Genomic DNA, 18934 nt, shown 5'->3' on the forward strand with positions numbered 1-18934 from the left:
TAACCACTAGGCCCCTGCCTGCTCAACTTTGCCCCCCAGCTGTTTTTGGACTACAACTCCCACAACCTCCAGCCATAGTGGCCAATAGCTAGGGCTTATGGGATTTGAAGACCAATATCTGCAAGAGGGCCCAAGTTGAACAGCCCTGCAATAGGCTCAGAATCAACCACCTGCCTTGCATGACTTTGCAACACACACACCATGTGGCAAGCTGTACCTGATCCCTATACAAGACAATGCAGAAAACACACACAGGTACCACGAAGTAGAGTTTTAACCTGGCTTCATTAATTGTTGACTTGTACATCTGAGCTCTGTGGGACTGTTTGTTTGTTTGTTTTTTATAGCACAAGACACCTCAAGTCTGATCATAGCATTACAGTACAAATTAAAAAGAAAGAAAAGAGAAAAGAGAAAAAAAGAAAAAAAAACCAAACACATCCGCATCATACATAGTGTGGAGAAAATGAGAATCGAAATATTTACAAAGGGATGGGTGCGAGTGGGATGCCACAGAAATATTTACAGAAAAGATGAGTTCATCAGCATATACATTTTACACCAGTTCTCACACACAGAAGTAAAAAATAAGACACTATTATAAATTAAAGACCTGGAGATCACCCACATCTTTCTGGGATGGTTCTCTCATGTGGCTCAGGGCAGAAAGATGACTCAAGTTGTCCACAGCAGGAAAAGAAACTGCACAACAACCAGCTTTGAGTTTGCTTTGCACGGGAACTATACAATATAGAACTTACTGTAGACACTGACGTTATTGAGCACATATTAAAAACTGTACCATGCCCATCACATCAGTTTCCATAGTACACGATTCTGGAGGAAAATGTTATGCCGACACCATTTTGAACAAAGTAAAGGGAATCCCAGAAGCCTACAACGCTGTTTCCCTGACACAATGCCACATGGCAGTCACCAACGTACCGAATGAGATGAATACAAAAAGAAAAGGGCACACACGAGGATCTAGAACTAGGAAGAGGAACAATTATTGTTTCAAGTGGATTTTGGCTCCCTGTGGCAATTTCTACTACCACTGTGCAATTTCCGTTGTGACCCCCTTGTAGCAACATGCCCCCTCCCCCGATTATGTCTCTGAAGACACAGGCACAATGTTTTCACTGTCATCTGCATATCGTTTTAACCTGATCCAGACATTCTTATGGACAGCTAGAGAGGAGATCCAAGGATGTGTCATTCTCTAGCTAGGTGCCCACAATGAGCAGGGCCTGGTTCTGCTCGAGGCAGCCATGCAAACCCGCACGGTACGTGTGCACTAAATGGAACTGAACGTGCGAGTCTGAATTGCCAGAGGTGGAGAAGGGAAAAAGTTCTGCTGAAAATTCAGCGAAGAGCAATGAAGAGGAAGGCAGAGAGTAGCAAGAGATGCTAGAACCCACGGGTACATTTAGATAATATGTCAGCTCACGACTGCTGATAAGGGCTAGAATTTATGGCTGATAGTTAACATTCCTTACTTGTTGGGTTATACCGGGGCTCTCGGACCATGTGTCCCCAGATGTTGTTGGGACTACAACTCCCATCATTCAAAGCCATTGCGGCTGGGAATGATAAGAGTTGTAGTACACCGGGAACCCAAGTTCTGAGAACCTCTGGGTGATACCTAACACCTTCCTTCCCAACAAGACGACCACCAGACCAATGGAGCTTACCTCTCTTCCTGGTGTGCTGTGGTCGGGTTCGAACACCTGCCTTCTCATTTATACACAAGGGACAGGATTTTCCCCTAATAGTTAAGCGTGTTTCAAAATTAACCACAGCGCATGATCAGGACTGCATAGTTAATTTTATGGCTTTCTTGGAGTGGGGTGGGAAGTGGGGGAAGAAGAATTTAGCAGGGGAAACTACCAGCTGCTCCAGACAGAAGTGTCCTTTTGTTGCACAATGTACGGGAGAACAAGGCGATTGTCTCTGCTCCTTCAAGCTTCTGAATGCCATTGCTTCCGTCTATGGCCTAGGTTGGAGTGCCGTTGTATAGCACTTTCTAGCCCAGTGGACCCTAAATTATGTACTGACCTGGAAGCTGGCAATTTGGAATGGTGCATGCCATGTGCGATGGGCAGGTTCAGCTGAGCTGCTGCAATTAAGGCACAGGAACCTGGAGGTTCCTGGCGAGCATGCACACACTCCTCGCATGTGCCAGGACGTTTGTGCATTTCTCTGTCATCCGAACCTGGAAATGTTGGGTTGCCTCTGCCACCCGACATCTGTAACCAGCATTTGAAATTGAGTGGCCAGTGTCAGGTGAGAGGGAACCCATCACTGACAACCCAACATGTTGGGCTGGGACAACATGGACATGAACTGAAGTACTGGCTTGTACCAAGTGTGCTTGCTTGCCGGGGAACCTTTGATGGCCTCTACCTTACTTGCAAGCAAGTCGTCTGAACCTGCCCTCTATTCATGTGAGGAAAGGCTGCACGCAAGGGGTTGTGTTTACCCAGATACGCACTGTTCCGATGCTACGTTCTGGCTGAGGCGACTCGAGTGTGTCGTTTTAAGTGCAGCAATGGAAGTGGTTGGAAGTGTTGGGCATTCGGAACCTAGCCAGAGAGGCCTTTCCTCTCCATAGGCAGACAAGACTTGTGAACTGAGGAAAAGCTTTCAACCGTAAATCTTATAGAGTCCTTCTACTGGGTGCAAGGTTTACGGGAAGTGGGCATAGTTCTGATCTCTTACCTGGAGAATAAATAATGTAAGGCCAATAGAGAGAGAGGATACAAGGAAAATTAAGGCTTTCATGAAGACAGAGGTTTGCTCTGTAGGCCTCGCTACCTGAACCTCAAATATTCCAAAGACAGTGTTACGTCCCTTCTTGAACCCTAGAAGAAGCCAACAAACTGCACAGCTGGCATTACGGGATAAATAACTCCAATGGCTGGACCCCTTCTGTGGGTCACAGCTGGTCTTCCGTTGCCAGCATGCACAAAGGAAGCCAGTTAACTTAACAAATCTAGTTTGTACCACCCAATAAGCATACTGCAGGAGGTGCTCAAACTTGGGTGCCCAGAAGTTGTTGGACTACAACTCCCATCTACCCCTTGGGCCACTGTGGCTGGGGATGATATGAGTTATAGCCCAACAACATCTGGCGGCCTAACTCTCATCCTCCTCAGCTACAGTGGTCAAAGGGGATTATGGGAGTTGTAGTCCAATAACATCGAAGGTCCCTGGCACACCGGAATGACCCTTTAAGTCTATTTCCCACTTCAACAGCAGGAGAAAAAGAAATGCTTGTTGAAGTCCTTGCAAGAGGGAATAAGGCTGAGGTAAACCTGGTTCACAGTGAATTTGCTGGCCACTAAACATACGCCTAGCACGTTCAGGAACAGTACGGAAACAAAATTACCCAATTTTAAAAAGCAAAGAAAAAGATTATGCACCATACAATAAAAGGAGACAACACTATTCTTATTGGAACAACCTTGCACAAGGGTTGTTCCAAGAACAAGAGAAATCGGGAGAACCAAAAGACACGCTGCCTTTTGTAAACCAGTACCAGATACTTAAAAGCATGGAGTATCAGTGTACAAATCTATTGTTCCGCAGGTCTCTAAGGTTAGCTTCCTTCTAATGATATTCAACACCTGTGCAAGCAGCAAGGGACGGAGAAGAGATTCCTCAGATGCTTCCTCTGAATGCTGACCCAGCTATACAGCTCTGGTGATCCGGTAGAAGCACCCTACACTTGGGATGGCCTCTGGACACCCTGCATCTTACTTAAGTTCTTAAAATCAAGGGCAGTTGCATGGGAAGAGAGACTCCTCTGGTTATGGAGGAATCCGAGGCCTGTACTCAACCCCATTCCAGCAAGGACCACACAATGAAATGCACTGCATAGTTGTCATGTTGTTGCCAGAGAAGAGAGCCAATATGCCACCCTCTTCCCACAGGCTTCTAAAAGAGCACAAATGTGGGCGACAACAGAGCAGAAGGTGTGCACAGATCACCAGTCTCAACGCACAGCACATGTCTTGCCTGCCCGTCCCAGGGAGAGGGATGCAGGAGTCGCTGTGAAATTACCCTCCGCAGATCAAGCCAACTGGCCTTTTCCCAGGTTGGCAGGATTTGGTCCTTAATACTCGTAACTATGTGGCTGCAGCTGTCATTGCCCTCAGGTAAGCAGTGCTGATTGGGAAGTCGGGCATAACCAGAGAACAAAGAGTTTGGAAACTAGGCTCACTGCAGTGATGTTGGACGTGAAGCTAGGACGGCTTCAAACGAAAGGGCCACCTCTCTCCTGCAAAAGCCCCACTGAAATTACTAGGCGCTGAGGCAGAGTACGGCCCAGCTTTTCTGCTGACCGAGTCCCTGCACTGAGATGTACACTGCAGAGGACCCACAGCAGAGATGACTGTGTATGAAATGCAGCAATCACTATAAATATGCTTGAAGAGTGGTTCTCTTTTTAAAAGGTAGGAAATAAAGATCTCATCTGCTAAGTTTACCAAAGCAATGCTCCATTTTCAACAATATGAATGCACTAGGGAATTAATTTTTTTACCCCAGCCCCACCCCACCAAACCTTTTAAACGTTCAAGGAAACAGCTTGCTGTTTCTTAAGAGGACGTATTTCCCCAGATAACCCCTTTTTACTCTCCACCCTCGAGTAGGGTCCCTGTGCTTACAAATATGAATGGGCAATTTTGGACTGGACAGGTCATTCACAGCACTTGAAGTACTTTTTAGGAAGAAAGTGACCGTTGCGTGCGTGCGTGCGTGCGTGTGTGTGTAACGTGAATATAGAATGCAAGATCTTTCCCCAGAATTTGGTGCATTAAGCCTGAAAGGACCAAGTTAAAGTCTTTACTAAAGTTTCCCATTCCACAAATCTCTCTCTTCTGATCCCATCCAAGGACGTTTACCTGAAGAAGAGATGTCTGCATCAACCTATTAATACGTCTACATCATGCACGGGGGCTCCAGAGGATAGTGACAAAGCTATGAGGAATGTCATGGTTAATTATTTTAAAAAAGAAAAGAATTCTACAGGAAGTGAGACCCATTCACAGCACAACCCCAACCTCTCCACCCTGATTTCTGCTCTGCCAGGGCAACCGGTTGTGTATTCGGATTCACAAAAGCCTGCATATTTGTGCCAGTCTACCTTTAAATGACGTGAGAGAAAACTATACATTTACTATATAAAAGACAGCAAGCGGGGGGGGGGAGCTATGGGGAGGGTCGATGGCAGGAGTCGCTTGGATGGTTTTCTTCTTCTTCTTCTTTTTTCTTTTTGTATCGCATTGAAAAAATAAAACAGTCCACTGTCCAGCAGAGGCTGCTTACACACTCTATCCCTCCTGCCCACCCCTCTCCCCACCGCTCACTCCGCATGGATCTCAGTCTCCGGCCTCTGCAGGCAGAGCTCTGTGGGAAGGAAGGCCCCCTGACCCAAGGCTGTGGCATAAGTCCGACTGTGTGGATGAACCAAGGGGGGCACGCACCCCCCGCCTCCAGCATAGCCCCCCCTTGGGTGCTGAGGCAGGGTATGGTAATCATCCAAATTATCATACTGGGACACCACAGTCATGGTACTCTGCCGCTTGCCCAGGGTTTGGTACGGGTAAAGGGGGCCAGGGTCCCGCTCAGTGCTTTCAGGGTGCTGGAGTCGAAGGCTGTGGCTCCTTTCTGGTTTGGGGGGTGGCGCCGCGCCCTGTCCGTAGTGTTCGCCCTCTTTGTAGCAGTCTCTGGAGTGCTTCTCCAGGGCAGCTGCTGGCCGGGCCCGGAGCCGCTCCGTGTCGGGCCGGTCTTCTGCCAGCTTGGCCTCTTTGTGATTCAGTCTCAAGGCATCGTGGCTGGCGGGGAGATATTTCCCGCAGGAGTGCTGGTACCCGGCGGCGTCCAGCAGTTCCTGGTGGGCCTTCGGTCGGTAATCGGGATACGGGGGCCCGTTTTTCGATTCAGGAGGCTGCCGATGGCTCACTTCGTGCGGCAGGTGCGTTCTGTGCTCCGCCGCGTTGCAACCCACCTCGTGCGGCTTTCTGCTCCGGAGACTGCTCTGCTTTTGCGGGAGGGAAGGTTTCTCTGACGTCCCATGATAATGCAGGCGGTCGGCGTCAGGTTCAGGATGTGGCACATAATAGCGCTCATCGCTCTCGGGAGTCCCTGCCTTTCCCGGGTACCTCCCTTCCTTCCCATCGGCGACAGTGAGGAGGCCAGTTTTCCCAGGATCTGATTTGCTGCGCAAGTGAATGACATCCATGGTCCGTAATTCGTCCAACAACAAGGGAGCGACGTTGTCGTACTGGGACATGACGGGCCCTTTCACTTTTTGGCGTGCGCGGCTCTCTCGGCGGATGGACTGCATGCGGTATTTTTCCATGTCCTCCAAATCCCAGGAGACGTACATGGGCTTGACATCTGGAGCAGGGGGCACGTCCCTGCTGATGAAGCTGTGCTCTTTGCCTGCTAGGTGCCCGGCGTGGCCTCCCCGAGGGTACGATGGTAGTCCAGGATAACGATACAGACCCTTGGTCTGCAGTCGGGAGTAAGATGCAAAATCTCTGCCTGGGAGAGGATGGAACTGCCTTAGTCTCATGGTACCGTAGGAGTCTAGGTCATAGAATCCACCGTCTGCTGTAGCGTAGCAGGAAGAGTTGGAGGAGGAGCTAGAGTAGGGGCTATATCGATAGTGGACACGCCCATTCTCAAAGTAAGGCTGCAGCTGAGTGACATGGTAATCTGCATGGGGCTGATATGGCTTATACTGGTAGAGTGGCCTTGGGCAGTAGACAGGTTCATCATCAGGAGGCACTTCCGTCCGGGAGATGGGAACCGAGCGGATGGCTGCGGGAGCAGTGACGTGCAAGGAGTGCACTCTCCGAATGGAGGGATAGGGTGGTGTCTCCTCTGCATAACTAGTGCTCCTCATCGGAGGGCTCATGGAGGACATGTACTCTACCCGGCTGCGAGGTTTGGAGTGATACACCGAGGCGCTCTTCCCTTGCGTGGCGTACACGCTGTATCTGGGCCCCATAGACGTGGGTGTCTCCGACAGCGACGGGTAGCCCGGATGCTGCTCGGATTTGCTGTGATAGAGGTGTGGGGGGATGCTTTCGGCCCTAAACTGGTGGGTGGACGCAGGCTTGGGGTGCATGTAGTTCTCCGACATTGGGGGCTCAGGGGGGCTCTCTGATGTGGAGTGAGAGAAATAGGCAGACTGAAGGGAGCTGTGCTTAGGTGGCGGCGGTGGCGGAGGAGCATTTTCCACTGCTGACGGTAGTGTGGATGAAGCCAGGAAGGAATGGTAACTGGCAGGATTCACAGTATCTGCACTGTTTGAGTGCAGGGCTGCCGCAATTTTACTCTCCATCGTTCTCACCGGTGGGACTGGGGGTGTAAATCCGTACGAGGAGTGAGCTGGAACCGATTCGGAGCGCAGGTGCAAAGGGGGAGCCTTTTCCCAGGGTTTTTCCAAATAGCCTTGGTGGATGGTGGCTACCGGGGTGGCCGAGGTGCACTGGATCATGGCGCTGCCCTCCGTTACAAAAATAGGCGCCGATTCAGCTGATCTAGGTTCAGGCGGTTTCTCAGGAGTTGCCTCTCCTCGTACCTGGTAGGGGAAAGCATATTCAAGGTTAGTTGTGACTCCTGCCGCTCAACACACTGAGATTCTGGTGATCTCTGGGGCACGCGTCATCCAAGTACTGCAGTGCAAGTATCTGGACAATGTCTCTCTTTGATGGCTTCTTTCATGTGCACGAAGGGTTGGTATGTCTCTCCACCCACTCCACCCTGCTCTATAGGGCCTTGGACCCCACACCAAACTCAAGTGAGGCTCCCTGACTCATGGCTTATTGAGCCTGTGTGAACTTTTGGCTGAAGCTGAATCCTCTGCACAGTCCTCCTGGCACCCTGCAGAGGCGATCGTTACCACTGTGTAGTTACCACTGCGAAGAGTGGCGCTTTGCCCAGTGCCCGGGTTCATTCAAGGGAAACACAGGGGCTCAAGAGCAGTGTTCCTTGTAAGAGGGATTCCCAGATGTTGTTGGCTACAACTCCCAGAATCCCCAGCCAAAGGCCTTCACAGCTGGGGATTCTGGGAGTTGTAGTCAACACCATCTGGAAATCCCTCTTGTAGGGAACATGGCTCAAGAGAGTGCCACCGTCCTGGAAGGCATGCACAGAATGCTGGGAAGTGTAGTTCTTTCCTCCTAGAGCTCTTAAGAGAGGGCTCTCTCTCTCTCTCTCTCCAAGGGCCCTCGCAGTATTGTGTGGAGATCAGCACAGTGAGAAACGGCTCTCACACTGAATGTTTTTTTGGCCCAAGTGGCCCCTGCTGGGAAAACAGCGAAAACCACTGTGCTACATGCCAAGTGGGAACTGAGCAACATTAATGGGCCTGTTCCTTTCTGAGTTCATGGGAAAGTCAAAACCCTCATAAATAGAGAGGAACATTTGAAACTTATCCTTCACTGGCCTGATGGTGCCTTGTGTATACAACTTTAGCACTATCATGCCACCAATGAAATTGGGTCCAAGTAGTCTATCGGATGAACATGCACACACAGACACAGACATGGGCCTCAGTGAAGTTTTACTGTTAGACAACAGGCACCACAATAGCTTGGGTTTCTGCCACATGCAATTCCATTGCTCTGACAACCTCAAGGGTTTCAAGCCCTTCAAACTGGAATTCTCTATGCCTATTCAATAAACTGATTTTCCCAAATAGATTCTATTCGGGGAGCCTTGTGAGCACAGTCCACATTTTCAACTTTCTTCTGGGAGCAGCTGAGCTGTCAAATGGGTCTTCCATCCATTATCATCTCTAGGTGCTTTGGGAGAACGCAAATTAAGATCAGCACAGGGTGGTAGCGGGTGGAATAAAGAGAAAAGAGGGAATGAGGATTCTGCGTACCATTTTTGCATGAACACAAGTGTACAAAATCTAGGTTTCTAATCGTTTGCCTAAGTGTTGGGAAGAGGGGGTGGATCATGTATAGCTGTGTATCACTGAGTATCGGCTTTGCACGCAGAAGGCCCCAGGTTCAATCCCTGCCATCTCTATATAGGACTGGGGAAGACTCCTGCCTGAAATCCTGAGGAGTACACTGCCAGTCAGTGTTAGACAATACTGAGCTAGATGGACCAATGGTCTGAATCGCTATAAGGTAGCTTTCTACGTTCTATGTCCCAACATTACGTGTCTTTTAACATGAGGAGGGAGGGATGCTGTGTTTTCTCTGCATATTCAGAGATGAGATAACCCAGGTGAACCAGATGGACCAGTGGTCTGGCTGGCAATGTTCATTCATTCAATTTCTATACTACCCTTCCAAAAATGGCTCAGGGCGGTTTACACAGATAAATAATAAATAAATAAGATGGATCCCTGTCCCCAAAGGGCTTGCAATCTAAAAAGAAACACAAGATAGACACCAGCAACAGTCACTAGAGGAACTGTGCTGGGGGTGGATAGGGCCAGTTACTTTCTCCCTGCTAAATAAAGAAAATCACCACGTTAAAAGGTGCCTCTCTGCCAAGTTAGCAGGGCATAAGGCAACTTCCTATCTTCCGACTTTGGGCCCCAAAGCATAATCTAAGGGCACACAATACAGCCACCTTGCTGAAGCAGGTATTTCGGAGGTCAGCCCCTGGAGGAGAGACACAGGTATGCCACTTGTGGGGATGGGGACGTGGCCTCAGTGGCAGAACATCAGCTTTGCAGGCAGAAGGTCCGAGGCGTAGAGAACACCGAGCTCTATAGACCAATGGTTTGATTCAATATAAGGCCGCTCTTATGTTCCCATTTACCTGACTGAAGCCACTCGGGGTTTTAATGGCTGGAGCTTGTCCCACGGCTGGCTGGTGGTCGCCTGGTCTCGGTGCTGTGACTGGGTGACTGGCCGCGAGAGCGTGCTGAGCTGTCATGAGTGCAATCTCTCCCCATGTGCTGCTGGGAGCAACTGTGGCAGGTGGCAGCGGCGGGGGAGGCGGAGTCTGGCTGGAGACTCCCGGGCTGGTTTCGGTTGCTGCCGACGGAATTGTTGTCATGTACGCCCCAACAGTTGGGGCTGGTTCCTCCCCAGTCGTTACAGGAAGAAACTGGGGCTGGTCGTCCAGTGTGCAGGCGGGAAAACGCAGCTTGTTGGCCTGGAGTTGGTTCTTATCCACAGAGAGGTCACCGTGGAGGTGAGGGTTATCTACAGGTGTGTCTGCTGCAGGTGGTTCGGGCTCAGCGGAACCTTGAGCACAAGGCGGAGGTGGGTTTGGAAGATCCTCAGATGCAACTGAGTGGGAATGGTGGTGTGTGTCTCCCAACAAATGAGGATGGTAATGGGTGTGGTCCCAGCCCATGTTGGTGCAGCCAGGCAGCTCTTCTGGCATGTTGGTAGAGAGCAGGGGGTGGTCCCGGGTTCCAGGTGTGCCAACAGGTAGGTAACTGCTACCCTCGGGCATGCTACTGTTTTGGAGGCCCTGGTCCACAGGCAAGCCACTTCTGGGGTGATCCCCAGGCACAGCAGCCTGAAAACTCAACGGGTTCTCTGGCAGAGCAGCATAGAGGTGAAGCTTCTCTGGCGGGACGCCAGAATAGGGACGGAACAGCTCTAGGCTTGCTCCGCACTCCGCGTCGGCGTAGCCGGTGCAGTCGGAATGGACATCTGGCTTCTTCTGGGAGTGAACAGAGGCTTGCTGGGCTGACTCTGCCAGGGCTAAGGCTAGGATGCGGGCTGCGTTTTTTGGAGGAGGAGGAGGGACAACAGAGACAGAACTGACGGGAACAGGATCCTGGGGGGAGTCGAGGGCAGCGGCTCCTAGTGGGAGGAAGAGTAGAGAAACAAAAACAAAACAGAGAAGAGAATAATTTACGTTATCCTGAAAGGAGAGCGAGCAATTCCTATAGACTTATAAAAAAATAGATTCTTCCAACAATTCACAGTGGCAACTCCTGGACGTGACCAAGTGCGTCTTCTCTCATGCATGCAAACAGGGCGGCAGCAGGTCGGTGTGAAAAGCGCAAGAGATTGTCGACAGGCTCCTGTCGCACTCCTAGAGAGCTAGGCAGCAGAGAATGCAGAAAGGAAAGGTCAGATCCGCTGGCGGGATCTCGTGCACAATTTAATCACCGCTTACTGTGGCCCAAACAAGGTCCCTTCTTCAAGTGTAGCCAGATTTAGTCATTTATTTAGTTTTAGTTTTAAAAATAGACGTTTACCAGGTGGTCTATGGATCTGCAAGGACCGCAAGAGATCGTTTCGTGTTAGGAAAGAGCAAAAAGAGACAGGGGGTCTACAAAACACACAAGCATTGTGCGATGCAAGGAGGCCGCAGAGAAGCTTGGGGTTCCTTTCACGCTCTTTATTAGGAACCGAGCAACCTCCACATGCTCTGGAAGACACACACTCTGGATTTTTTTTATTACCAGATTATTTTCCCCCTCTTTTAAAGGCACGCAGAGAAGCGAGAGAGCTGGTCCCTTGGGAACTTAAAGAAAGAATGGAGGAAAACACACTGTACCTGGCTGTGTCTGTCCAGAAAGTACAGGCTTACTCTGGCTGCTGCTGGCCAGGGGGCGTTCCACCTCTTCTTGAAGCTCGGTCTTCTTCGCATCTCCTGGGCTCTGGGACTCTTGCTGATACCCTTCACCTGGCCTCATTTCACTGGCTTTCAAGGGCGAGACCACCAACTGAGGGGAGGACCTGTTTGGGGGTTCCCGGGGGCCACTGTTTCCTTTGGTCCAGTCTGAAGACAAGGAACTCCCTGACATTCCTCCAATGACAACGTCTGGCATCTGGCTGGGCAGAGTGAAGGAGACGGGCTCAGAGAGATTCAGCGGGGGAGACCTGACCGGCTTCTGCCCCATCTTGGGGGAGAGGGGGTGGGCGGCCTTCTCCGAGAAAGGCTGGGCTCTGGCCAGCTTCTCTTCAGTTGGGCTCAAGTCCAGAGTGAAGAAGGGACTCATGGTTTTCTCTTGGTAGGGGGAGACGGGCTCCGAGCTGGTAGCACTGCCAGGCGTCTGGCACCGGCTGCCCGAGTCCAGCTCCTTCCGACAGGTGCTCTGCTTGTCCTTATTAAAGTCGACCGACTCCAGCAGGGAGGTGCTGCTGTCGAGGCACTCCGACTCTGCTTTGGGCGGGCTGCACTGAAAAGACATGGGGTCGAAATCCAGGCTGGCCACACCAATCTCAGGCGGGCTCAGGTCAACGTCTTCCGACGACCTCGGCGAGATGAGAGCGGGCACGTGGAGGTGCCCCTCGTCCCCTTCGCTCTCGTGGCCGTGGGGCAGGTTGTCGTAGGAGTTGCAGCGGTTCATGTTCCCCAAGAGGTCCCCGTTGAAGGAAGTGGACAAGGCGTCACTGCTGGACCTTGGCCGCCTGGGCCGGAACAGCTTCGATTCACCTAGCAAGAGAGAGAGAGCAGAGGTCAGTCGACAGCATGATCTCTGCAGTCGTGTGAAAGGAAACCTGGCCGTTCATATTATATAGGCATGTGCATTCAAAAGGGGGTCTTATCTTCTGCCGTTTCTCCGGAATTAGAAAAATGACAGCAAGGGAGGAGAACTGGTCTTGTGGCAATGAGCACGAATGATCCCCTTTGCTAAGCAGGATCCACCTTGGTTTGCATCTGGAGGGGAGACCAGTGTGAGTGCTGCAAGGTATTCCCCCTTAGGGGATGGGGCCACAGCTCAGCGGTGGAGCCTCTGCATGCCTGAGTGGCAGGAGGTCCTAGGTTCACTCCCTGGTATCTCCAGCTGGGGTTGGGAGAGACTCTTGCCTGTAATCGGAGAGCCACTGCCAGTCAGTGTAGACAGTACTGAGCAAGATGGACCAAGGGTCTGACTCAGTATATGGCAGCTCCCTACGTTATTTATTGAGCACATTTTTATACCGCCCCATATATGAATCTCTAGGTGGTTTCCTTTGCAATCCCATATATGCAGAGTTTAGATCAGGGCTGCTCAACTTCGGCCCTCCTGCAGATGTTGGCCTACATCTCCCATGACCCGTGGCTCGGGATTATGGGAGTTGTAGTCCAAAAACAGCTGGGGGGGGCTAGGTTGAGCAGACCTGGCTTCGATCATCCCCCCAACTGCCCGGTTCTTTCCCCCCTTTCGATAGAACTGGGAAGTGACAGGTGCCTGTGTGAAATGTCTGTAGATTATTATTTTTTAAGGGGGTGAAGCAATTCTATACAACTGCCAGTAAAAATCACAGTTGGACTAATCCGACTTATGAAGAAAAGGAGAGGCTACAGCCGCCCTTCCATCACGCAAAGGAGAACTGGACAAAGACTCTTTTTTCCACCCATCTTACCATCTATGGCATGTAAAGACGAGAGAGACTCTTCACTCTTAGCTGAGCGCAGGGTTCCACTGTCTCCTCGCCCTCCTAGGTAGTCAAACACAAAGCAGTTGGATGCATTTAACACATGGCTGCACATTCCCAGAGACACAGACGTTTTGTTTCATCAGAAGATGATGCCATCTTGTTCACAAAAGTGTGGTTTTCTAGCTTCATACGCCTTGTTGGGTGGGGTGGGAGGAGCACAACCATCACTGAGCTTAAAGCTGTTCTATGGCATTGCCTTTATACGACAACTGCAGTCTAAGCCTCAACTTTTTTTGGTGGAGGGGGCGGGAGGAAGGGTCACTGAGATTCTCCTCTCCCTGTTCAGAACTATACAAAGACATGGAATCATATGCGTGTTAAAAAAAGTCCTATTCACTCGTTATGTTTGATACATGTATGATCTGTGCACAACAGCACGCACACGTGCCGTTATGAAGACATTATCTTTCATGCCTTCCTATCTTACTCTGCATTTGAGGAGCTCTGCACCCAGGTTCAAAATGGATGCACATACAGCCTTTTACACAAACACATGTACATGTGCACAGACACCTGAATGGGTCGGCTTTTTAGAAGTCTTTAGAACATCCAGGTCATCATTCGACTCCAATAAAAAAATGGTGAGAGTTTGGCCACATAATGCAACCATTACAACAGCAAGACAAACGGGATATCAAAACAGACATACCCTCTAGGCTAGGGAGACCCCACCAGTGGTGCTCCAGATTTCACTGTACAACAACTCCCACTAGCCCCAGCCACAATTTATTGTGGCTGGGGATGATGGGAGTTGTAGTTGAGCAAATCTGGAGTGCCACAGCTTGGGAAGCCTGCACTGGGCCAGTTGGAAACCATGGGCTGTGTCAACTCTGCACTGGTGGGAGGCCATGTCACTGTAGCAAAAAATGCTCCGTAACAAAGATTGCTATTCACAGTAACCACAGATCTTTCTGGGTCATTGGGGATCATCACAGTTTAAACCACGGGTTCTCAAACATGGGTCCCCAGATGTTGTTGGGCCAACTCCCATAATCCCATAATGGCTGAAAGCCATTGTGTCTGGGGATTATGGGAGTTGAAGGCGAGCTGGTCTTGTGGTAGGGGAGCTGGTCTGGTGGGTGCAAGTGTGAATTGTTCCTCTTGCTAAGCAGGGTCTTCCCTGGTATGCATTTGAATGGGAGACTACATGAGTGAGCACTGTAAGATCAATCAATCAAATCTTTATTCCAGTCAAAGACCAACATAAAATACAGGGTGAAAGAGAGGTAAAACGGTAGATTCCATAAAAAGCATAAAAACATAATAATACAGCAACATAGCTATATTGACCTGATGGTTATGGAGCTGTTAAATTTTTAAGAACTATAGGTACTAAAAGTTTTTAGATTGAAAAGATCTAAGAGGTTTTAGGTTAAAGATTAAAGGAACTAGGAAACAGTTACTATGAGTTATGAAGCTATAAACCTTTAGGCTAAAAAACCCCTGTGAAGATGATAAAACTGTAAAAACCATAAGGTGGTCTGTAGGATCTTTCCCCAGGGGATGGGGCCGCTCTGGGAAGAGCACCTGCCTGCTTGCATGCAGAAAGTCCCAAGTTCCCTCCCTGGCAAGAAAGGGCGTAGAGAGACTCCTACCTGCAACCCTGGAGAAGCCGCTGCCAGTCTGTGAAGATAATACTGAGCTAGCTGGGCCAATGGTCTGACTCAGCATAAGGTAGCTTCCTGTGTAACATCTGGGGACTCGAGTTTGAGAACCCCTGGTTTGAACAACATTCAAAATTGTTCTAAAGTACCAGAGAATTACAACAGGCACCCTCAGTTACAGCACCAAAACAAGGCCAACGGAAGGAAGCTAAAATAAAAACCCAGAGCTTGCAATCTGCAGTTATCGGGTCAGGGCTCTGCTTACCGGCCAGGGCGATGGCTTTCATTTCCGAGGGCTCGCTTGGATTGCGCTGCAGCTTCCGTTTGGAGAGGGAAGAGGATTTCCCCAAGTTAAAGAACGAACGCCAGCTGCCAACTGGAGATTTCTTCATCTTACTGGGCGGCCTCCTTCTGGAGTGGAAGAGCAGGGAACAGTCTGCATTGAGAGGCTGCCAGAAGGTTCTAAATGGAGCAAATCACCCCTGACAGCCAGTTAACCGTAGTAGAATATATTGCTGCACATTTCTTGTGCGATCGGGGCAAATCGGCTATTCCTAGGTACATTTCTAGGGATGTTAAAGAACATCTAACGCCACTGGGTCAGCGGTCCAAATCAAGCCACACAAGAGGGCTGTCCTCACAGTTGGCATTAGGGCAGGAGAAGCCTGAGACTCTAATCCAGGAGCCATGAACACTCCTGATTGGCCATCGTGAGAATTCTACAAGTACGGCAAGAGGAGGGGGAAATGGTCATCTGCGAGCTGGGGATGGAGGCGGGAGGGGAGGGGGGTGTATCCCCTCCACCCTCACTCTGGGGCTTGCCGCTGCCATTCACCTCCATCCCCAGCTTGTAGACAAGCATTTCCCCCTTCTCCTACCTTGCTTGTAGAATTCTCATGATGGCCAGTCGGGAGCATTCATGGATCCTGAATGAGGGTGGGAGGCTCTGTTATGTGAAGACAGCCTTAACGCTCCCTGCAGCCAAGGTATCTGAAGAATCTCCTCCTTTTAAAAGTCATGATCCTCTTATATTTAGCAGGGGGAGAGCAACTGGTATCTATCTTATGTTTCTTTTTTTCAGATTGTCCCTTTGGGGGACAAGGAGCGATTTACTTTATTTATTTATTTCTATATCTAGCCAGCGTGGTGTAGTGGTTACGACTGGGGAGACTCAAGTTCAAATCCCCATTCAGCCATGAGCCTTGGTGGGTGACTCTGGGCCAGTCACTTCTCTCCCAGCCTAACCTACCTCACAGGGTTGTTGTGAGGAGAAACTTATGTAGTACATTGCTCTGGGCTCCTTGGAGGAAGAGCAGGGTAGAAAATGTAAAATAAACAAATAAAAATAAACCACTTTCGGAACTTGGGTTGAAAAGCGATATATAAATATTCATCGTATTTGTATTCGTCGTATTCTCCCACCTCTCCCAAATCAAAACAAAACCCTCTGCAGCAATTCTTGTGCAATTTCCACTCATTAACTTATGTTTCCTCATTTCATCCCTCTCTTTCACTCAGGGCTTTAGACCAAGTCTGTCTAAATTAGCCCCTGCTAACTTGGCAAAGAGGCACCTTTTAATGTGGTGATTCTCTTTATTTAGCAGGGGGAGAGTAACTGGCCCTATCCACCCCCAGCACAGTACCTCCAATGACTGTTGCTGGTGTGTGTCTTATGTTTCTTTTTAGAATGTGAGCCCTTTGGGGACAGGGAGCCATCTTATTTGTTTGTTATTTCTCTGTGTAAACCGCCCTGAGCCATTTTTGGAAGGGCGGTATAGAAATCGAATTATTATTATTATTACTATTATTATTAATAATGATAATGATAATAATAATAATAATAACAGCAATACCAGGGGATAGCAGAATAGAAGAAAAAGAAATAGAAAAAATCACCAAATACAAAGATCTACAAATTGAAATTGAAAGGCTGTGGCAGAAAAAGACCAAAATAATCCCAGTGGTAATTGGCACCCTGGGTACAGTTCCAAAACACCTTGAAGAGCACCTCAGCACCATCGGGGCCACAGAAATCACCATCAGCCAATTACAAAAAGCAGCTTTACTGGGAACAGCCTATATTCTGCAACGATATCTATAACAATTGACAATAAAATTCAGCCATCCCAGGTCCTTGGGAAGGACTCGATGTCTGGATAAAACAAACCAGTCAATAACACCTGTCTGACTGTGTAAACAAGAAATAATAATAATAATTTTAAAAAACTAGAGTAAGGGTGATTAGACAGTTGTCCACTCCCTTGCATACCCACTGTTTTTCCATCCTCTGAGGTCGCCTCCAGCCTCAGAGGCAAGATGCCTCTGAATACCAATTGCAGGGGAGCAACAGCAGAAGAGAGGGCCTGCCCTCACTTCTTGCCAGTGGGCTTCCAGCGGCATCTGGTAGGCCACTGCGTGAAACAGGATGCTGGACTGGATGGGCTTCCTTGGGCCTGATTTAGAAGGGCTCCTCTTGTGTTCTTATTGCCATTGCTGGCAATAAACTAAGATTAAAAACAAAACTGGAACAGGAACTACTCATATACCACTTTTTGAAAGAAAAAGAAAAAGTCCTCCAAGCAGTTTACTTAGGAAAAGAACAATAAGGTGGTTCCCTGTCCCCACAGGGCTCACAGTCTCAGAAGAAACACAAAGCAGACACCAGCAACAGCCACAGGATGGATGCTGTGCTGGGGTGGGATAGGGACAGTTGCTCTCCCTCTGCTAAATATCAGAGAATCGCTACTTTGAAAGGTGCCTCTTTGCATAATTTGCGGAGGAAAAAACAAATCCTCCCACAGAAACCAGCATCTTTTGGCAGATGCCTCTTGAGTAGCTGGGGATTGGGGGACAGTTTTTGCTGACAGAGGGGTGTGAGTCATCCTAGGGTGTGTGTTTTTAAAGAGTAATCATTTAGAGAAGTCGTGAACATCATCAGCAGAGATAAATCTAAGGAATCTCCATGGAAAGAACTTAAGTTGCAATTTCTCTCTCTCTCTCTCTCTCTCACACACACACACACACACACACACACACACACGCACACACACACACGCACACACACACACGCACACACACACACGCACACACACCCTCCCCACCTTTCAGATGGAAAGTCTATGATGGTGTGGAATTTCCCCTGCAGAGCAGCGGGACCTTCGCCCACTTCAATGTACTTGCTGTCTGCCACGATAGGGGAATTGATCTGGGCCTGCGTCCGTGCTTGTGCTTCCTCCAAGGTCAGCAGTTTTGTGGAGGGAGAAGATACCAGCAGGGATTTTGGCCGTGATAAGGAACTGTGACCTACAAGAGAAACCCAAAACAAAAGGAGAGGGAGAGGGAGAGAGAGAGAGAGGTTTTAGTTATTTTTCCATTCATATCCACTCTTCCTCCAAAGAACCCAGAGTACATGGATGTGCTTATCCTCACAACAACCCTGTAAGGAAGGTTAGACTGAAGAGATAAATGACATGCCCAGAGTCACCCAGTGAGTTTCATGGCTGAGTGGGGATTTGAACTTGGGAGAGCTGGTCTTGTGGTAGTAAGCATGAATTGTCCCCAACACCCACCCTGGTTTGCATTTGAATGGGAGGCTACATGTGAGCACTATCAGATATTCCCCTTAGAGGATGGAGCCTCTCTGGGAAGAGCATCTAGGTTCCAAGTTCCCTCCCTGGCAGCATCTCCAAGATAGGGCTGAGAGAGATCCCTGCCGGCAACCTTGGAAGAACTGCTGCCAGTTTGTGAAGACAATACTGAGCTTGCTTAGCATTGCTTTCACAGCTTAAGTGAAAGCAGATTTGGTTGTTAGAATAAAAAGCTCTCCCTTTTGAACAAATACTTTATGGAAGGCAGTCTACACACCATATGGAGGCCTCTGCAAGCCACCTAATTGGCTCAGAAAGGTTTTCCTACATTATTCAGCATGTAAGCATACGTGAGCGTTACCCACAA

General features: G+C 49.3%; 1 protein-coding gene across 12 annotated transcripts in view; it reads right to left on the minus strand.

The window, feature by feature from the left end:
• Positions 1–266: 266 nt before the first annotated feature.
• The window catches only part of ARHGAP32 (Rho GTPase activating protein 32), a 247763-nt gene continuing 229095 nt past the window's right edge, over positions 267–18934 (minus strand). For 11 of the 12 annotated variants that reach the window (XM_053269518.1, XM_053269519.1, XM_053269521.1 and 8 more), the window contains 6 exons: positions 18082–18283; positions 15246–15391; positions 13302–13376; positions 11506–12387; positions 9802–10802; positions 267–7597 (listed from right to left, as the gene is read on the minus strand). In XM_053269518.1, the coding sequence (XP_053125493.1) occupies positions 5369–7597; positions 9802–10802; positions 11506–12387; positions 13302–13376; positions 15246–15391; positions 18082–18283 (4535 nt within the window). In that variant the 3' untranslated portion in view covers positions 267–5368. The remainder of the gene's footprint in view (positions 7598–9801; positions 10803–11505; positions 12388–13301; positions 13377–15245; positions 15392–18081; positions 18284–18934) is intronic. The other variant, XM_053269513.1, reaches the window with a different exon arrangement.

This window comes from Hemicordylus capensis, chromosome 8, assembly GCF_027244095.1.
Source record: "Hemicordylus capensis ecotype Gifberg chromosome 8, rHemCap1.1.pri, whole genome shotgun sequence".
NCBI classification, from domain to species: Eukaryota; Metazoa; Chordata; class Lepidosauria; order Squamata; family Cordylidae; genus Hemicordylus; species Hemicordylus capensis.